This window comes from Rhincodon typus, chromosome 27 (assembly GCF_021869965.1).
Source record: "Rhincodon typus isolate 14 chromosome 27, sRhiTyp1.1, whole genome shotgun sequence".
NCBI lineage: Eukaryota > Metazoa > Chordata > Chondrichthyes > Orectolobiformes > Rhincodontidae > Rhincodon > Rhincodon typus.
Genome location: NC_063358.1, coordinates 25,347,085 through 25,353,060, shown reverse-complemented (window position 1 = coordinate 25,353,060; position 5,976 = coordinate 25,347,085). Strand labels below are relative to the sequence as shown.

Sequence of the window (5,976 nt, the reverse complement as noted above, 5' to 3'; positions counted from 1 at the left end):
GGGAGGAAACCCATGCAGACATGGGGAGGAAACCCATGCAGACATGGGGAGGAAACCCATGCAGACATGGGGAGAATGTGCAAGCTCCACACAAACAGTCACCTGGGGCTGGAATCGAACCCAGGTCCCGGAGCTGTGAGGCAGCAGTGTTAACCACTGTGCTGCCCTATCTTGATATCCTTAAAACTAAAAGTAACAGTAATAAGAATAGTTAAGTGTAATGCAGTGGATGTCACACACTTGGATTGCTAAGGTACAATGTGGTAGATGTTTGTCTGCAGCGCAAGTATACGAAGGTGGTAAGCTAATGAGAAAACAGTATGAAGGTTAAAGACATTTCTTCAGACTGGTGGAAGATAGGCAGGGATTTGGGTCTGAAACAGCCATTTCCTGTTTAAACATATGGACTCTGAATTCTGAAATATAATTTCAAAACTTGCAGAGGATGCCAAATTGTAGCAGTGGTTAATACAGAGGAAGAATGTGACCAAACGCAACAAGATTGTAATAAACTTACAGAATAGCTGTGTAAATGACGAACAAATTACAACATGGATAAGCATTATGGATAAAGAGTTGAAGAACGACAGTATCCCAGTTGTTAAAAGGAAGCCTGGAAATTAACAAGGCCAGTGCTTAGGTGATACATTTTCCCAATAACACATCACATAGATATGCCACTCTTAGATTTACTGCTCAGTGATAGCAGTGAATGCTAACTACAAGATTGACTGCAGAATCACACTAAGGCTCTTCAATGACCTAAAAAAACCTTTACAGACCCACAACCTAGGGAAACTAGGGATCCTGCAGATTCTTGCCTGACTTGATGTTGTGTTACTCTTACGTCAATGTATCTGGGTCAAAGTCCTGGAACTCATTTCCCAACAGCACTGCAGATGCCTACACCCCAAGGACTGTAGTTGCTCAAGAGCGTGGCTCTAAGCCAATTAGAGATCAGCTGTATTTGTGATATGCTGCACCTTGTTCTGTAAGTTAGTGACTGTGAAAACAACTATCTCCTAAAATTTAACCTATTCCTTCTGCTTGTGCGTGTATTTATTTATTCTGGTCTCCTTAATCTATATAGATTGTTCCACATGTCCAACTAAGCCAAGTCTAATCCTTTCATTATTTTAAAAACTTTAATCTATCCAGGTGTTTGTTTTTAAAAAGAGTTTTCTAAGCCTAGTCATAACTGAAGACCTTTCAACAAAATATTGTTCCAGTGGCCCTGTACTGAACCTTGGCCAGGGCCTTTATCATCATCAGCAGCTGAAGGATCTTTGTCTGGGAGCAGTAACTATAACAGCCCCGTTTTTAGATTAAGTCAGAAAGTGGAAGAAATTCCAGGAGAGTAACCTGCCAGCCATTAACATGAAGGGGCCCACCAGGTCTTCTGGCAGATGTGCAGCTCGTTGGCTGCCAATGGACTTCCTGCTCCAGGGTCCTAATGTCAGCAGGAAGCCGCGCCCATCTTGAGCAGACAGCCGCTCAGAGGTTGGCAGCTTCAGAATCTGGCATCACCATAGCAAGAGTCCACCTGCTCGCGGGATATCAGTCCCTGAAGGCCCAGGTCTGGAGTTAGCTGCAGCAGGGAGAGGCAGAGAAAGAGAACTGAGAAATATTTGTGGGAACGTTGCTGTAAGTGGTCAACTGCTCTGAACTTGGCATCTGTCCTAAATCCGGTTACTTGTTCAGGCACAAATTAGATCAAGGGATACCAGCTGCACACACGTCCAAAAAATACTGACAGTCTGCCCATACCAGTTAACCAACTTTTTCATTATTCACGCACGGGATGTGGGTGATGCTGGCTGGTGCAACATTTACTGCCCGTCCCTACTTGAAATAGGCAATAAATGCTGACCCAATCACCATCCCGTAAATGAATAAATGAAACACTTTCTCATCCCACCTGGAGCTGGAGGAGTTGTAGCCCGAGCAGCATGAGGGCCTTAGGGGACCAGCAGTGCCTCAATAGGCAGTGGGGCAGTAAAATTGAACTTTGGTTTGAATGCCCAGAATCCAATTCCTTTGGAGGTGGGAAGTTGGCAGTTATCTCCTCGTTGCCAAAAAAATCATTATCCACCCCAATGTTCTTCTCCTCTTGCCACCTTCCCCACTGCTCTTGGTCATTGGTTTGGGAGGGATCCATCCGATATTCCAGTTGAGATCAAGGCCTTTTACTGTGACATAATAGTAATTCTTACTTTATATATTGTCATGACAGTATCTCCTAACACTTTGATTTTACAATAGCCTCGTAGCGCTGTCTTTACTAAAATTGTAATGACTGCATTAAAATTCTAGAATTCCTTCCCTAACAGCATTGTGGGTGTCCTACACAAATGGATTCTAGAGGTTCAAGGAGGTAGCTCCCCACCAACTCTTGAAGGCAGTTAGGGCTGGGTAATCAATGTTGGTCCAGCCAGCAACATTCATGTGTCTGGAATGAATTTTAAAAAAAAACCCAGATCCTTCTCCCACTCTAAATGATCCAAGCTTGCTGCTTGGAATTTGCCATGTTTACTTCCATCAGTTAATTCCTGAGTGCCCTGTGCTTCCAGGCCCTCGGCCATGCCGTTGATTAATCTTCAGGAAAAAATAGGAATCGATATCGACAAATGGTTGCTGATTCAAAGTGGCGTACAACCTAATGGACGTGCAGCTCGTTGCCATGTATTTGAGAAGGACTGGATTGAATGTGCACATGGAATTGGGAAGATCAGAGCCATGAAGGAATGTAAACTGGAATTGGAAGATTTCCGAGAATGTTTACATCATCAGAAATTGGTAAGTAGCCAGATATGGTGGGGGGAGGAATAATGTGCTGTCTTGTCACAAAGATTTCAATAAGCTGCAGTTGTGAGTATAAAATATTCTTGTAGTTGTAGATTTAGTTCCTCAAGCTTGGGTTAGAAATCTTTTTTTAAAAGTCACATATATGAACTAAGCAATGTTTTCTCTTATTGTAGTGGTGGAAGTAGTCTGAAATGTGGATGTTACCCTAACTTGATTCAAGTATAGATTTTCTCCCCAGTTTTCATTGATGTCATACCCATTTATTTAATGTACATGACGACAGTGTTACAATGTTGTAAGGATACTTTCCTAACACCCTGATGTACTTACGTAAGATATGATTTGCCTGGATAGCACACAAGGCAATAATTTTCACTCTCTCAGTACATGTGACAATAATAAATCAAATCAAATCATTCATCTGTAATAGATTATATCTCCATAAACTACCAAGTGTATTGCTTACATTGCTTCTTCATGTTGTCTTTTTCCCAGAACAAGAGGCTGCATGATATCAGAATGCAAAAGGAAAAGCTAATAAAGGAAGGAAAATATACTCCTCCAGACCACCACACTGGCAACGATGAACAACGACCATAGGTGCTGCCCTCACTTCTTCACATTGGCAAGAGCAACCATCATCCCAACACTCAGACTGAAGCATTGCACCTGGTCTGCCAAAGATTATTGTGCAAGCATTCATGCCAGAAGTACCAATATAGTTGTGCGTATGGTCACGCATTAATAATACATCTGTATGATTTACTATTGAATAATTAAATTCAAATTCAGTATGACACTACTTGCTCCCTGTGTTTTTAATTTGTTTTAAAGGTGCTGCATCCTCAATATTGTTTTGTTGGTACTGTTTCACATTGTTGGTGCAGTCTAGAAAACTCACATGTTAAACCTTACATGCTAGAATGTATGCATTAGAATTGCCACCACCTAACTCTATCTTCTTTCCTAATCATGGTCTTAGATAGAACTGCACTGCTACCACCTTGATATCTAAGTCACCCTGAGCTGAGTCCCTATTCCTTATCCAAGACCATTTACATGCACCTTGCTAACATCACCCATCTCTGCCTCTGGCTCAGCTCATCTACTGCTGAAACCTTCATCCCTATTTTTGTCACCAAGGGAGTCAACAATTGCCTGACCCTAACCCTTGACTACACTCCCATCTTGCATTCTCTGTAATCTTAAACTAGTCTGATACTTATCTCATTCCAAGCCCTTCACCCAGCACTGCTATGCTTGCTGACTCGTAATTGCCCCTCATCCAGCATAATTTCAATTTATATATTTATTAAATTCTCTTTGTTTTAAAATTTATCTGTGATATCACCCTTCCCTATCTCGATAGCTTCCTCCAGCCCTATATCCCTCAGATATTTGCACTCCTCCGATTCTGATTTCTTGTGCATCCTAATTTCAATTGTTTTACCATCAATGGTTCTGTCTATAGCTCAGTCAGCCCACAGCTCTGGAATTCTGACCCCTCTCCCAAAAAAATCTCCCACCTCATTATCCCTTTTAATTTGACGCTCTGTAAAACATACCTCTTTCACTACGTTTTTGATTGCCTGCCCCATTTCCTCATGTGTCTCAATGTCAATATTTGTACATGCTTCTAAAAATTACCTTTTTTTTAAACTACATTAAGCTCAATATATAAAAGCAAATTGTTAGTGCATGTGAAAATTATGGTAGTGATGAAGTCATATCTCAATACGTAATGTGCGGTTCTCAGGATCGTCTGGTTCCCCCTTATTCATTGCACATATTGGTGTTCAACTCTTGCTGTCCACATTTGAAGAACTCGAGTTATTCTACCACTCCTTGCTGAGATTTACTGGGTAAAGTGTTCCTATTCCTTTAGTGACAACACTTGAAACCTGAACAGTGATAATGGTAAAATCAATACTGGTCTCAACCCATTTCCACAAAACAGTGGTGTCCCCACATTTAAGCCAGCTACTGTCATGGATTTGCCACAAAACCAGCATTTTTGAAGTGCTGACTGCAATGTAAGTGAAGTCTTTGTAAGGGTTTTAATGGATTTGCCACAAAACCAGCATTTTTGAAGTGCTGACTGCAAAGATCGCTTTGAAGAGTGGATCAGCTTGAAATAACTTTTAATTTCTACATAGGATTTTCTCTGCATCGGTTTCCTGTTGTCTGTATCCTCCAGCTCCAAGAACCAATTGCTGTTTATGTTGCTATAAATTCTATGAGAAGGAACCTTTGGATGGTCACTGATTCAAATGTCACAGTGAGCATGATTCTGGGAGTACAGAAAATAACAGGCTGGCTCAGTTGAAGCATGTTTTGATTTTTAAAACAAAATGGATCCAGTTCAAAGTCACCCAAGTCAAACAGTAATTCTGAAAATATCAGTACATTACTGTATAATGTAGAAATCATTAGCCAGTCGCTTTCCTAAAAATATAACTATTGTTTGTTTTGCACCATAACGCTTTGCTTATCCTTAATTTCGGTCATGTCTGATGGGTGAATAGATAAAATAAAATCAGTCACAGGGTGTCTAATTTTTACCTATTCCACCATCATCAATATTTGCCGAAACTTCCTTTTTCTCTTCAAAATTATTTGCTGTGTTAATGTACATAGTGTTCTATTTTAAAACACCTGAAAAGTTGAACACAGTTCCCTCTAGCCTTGTATCCAAATCATTGCACACAGTGTATAGTTGTTGCTGTCAGACCTCAACATCACATATTTCCGACACACAATCTACTCTCAAGTCATGCTTCTTCATTCCCTCAAAACAAGTTTTCATCCGACTTTCTACTTGCTGATTCAATGCTGTCAATCTTCCTCAACAGTCTTCTGTAATCCTTTTCCAGAGGCTTTTTGAAAATCTATTAACTCCACATGCTCTGCATTTGCCTTCTCCGCCCCCCCCCCCCCCCCCCCCCCAATCTTATCTGTTACTTCCATTACCTTCACTTAGAGTTCTATTAGCTTTGCCTTGCACAATCATTTGCAATAAGGTCAGCTGAAGTTGTATAAATGTTGTAGTTAATGAGAGATTCCCAAATTATCCCAATGATCAGTTTTAAATTAGCAATGCTGTAATTGTGTGGACGAGATCTTCAATGCCTTTTTAAAAATGGTAATACATTTGCTACTCTCCAGCCCTCA

The 5,976-nt window shown here is 40.7% G+C and overlaps 1 protein-coding gene across 3 annotated transcripts in view; it reads left to right on the top strand.

Annotated features, from left to right (window-relative positions):
- ndufs5 (NADH:ubiquinone oxidoreductase subunit S5) overlaps window positions 1-3,604 on the top strand; it is a 4,672-nt gene extending 1,068 nt beyond the window's left edge. For 2 of the 3 annotated variants that reach the window (XM_020535132.2, XM_048612971.1), the window contains exons 2-3: window positions 2,571-2,796; window positions 3,301-3,604. In XM_020535132.2, coding sequence (XP_020390721.1) covers window positions 2,581-2,796; window positions 3,301-3,405 — 321 coding nt within the window. In that variant the 5' untranslated portion in view covers window positions 2,571-2,580 and the 3' untranslated portion in view covers window positions 3,406-3,604. Of the gene's footprint in view, window positions 1-442; window positions 641-2,570; window positions 2,797-3,300 lie in introns of all 3 variants that reach the window. The other variant, XM_048612972.1, reaches the window with a different exon arrangement.
- The last annotated feature ends 2,372 nt before the right edge of the window (window positions 3,605-5,976 follow it).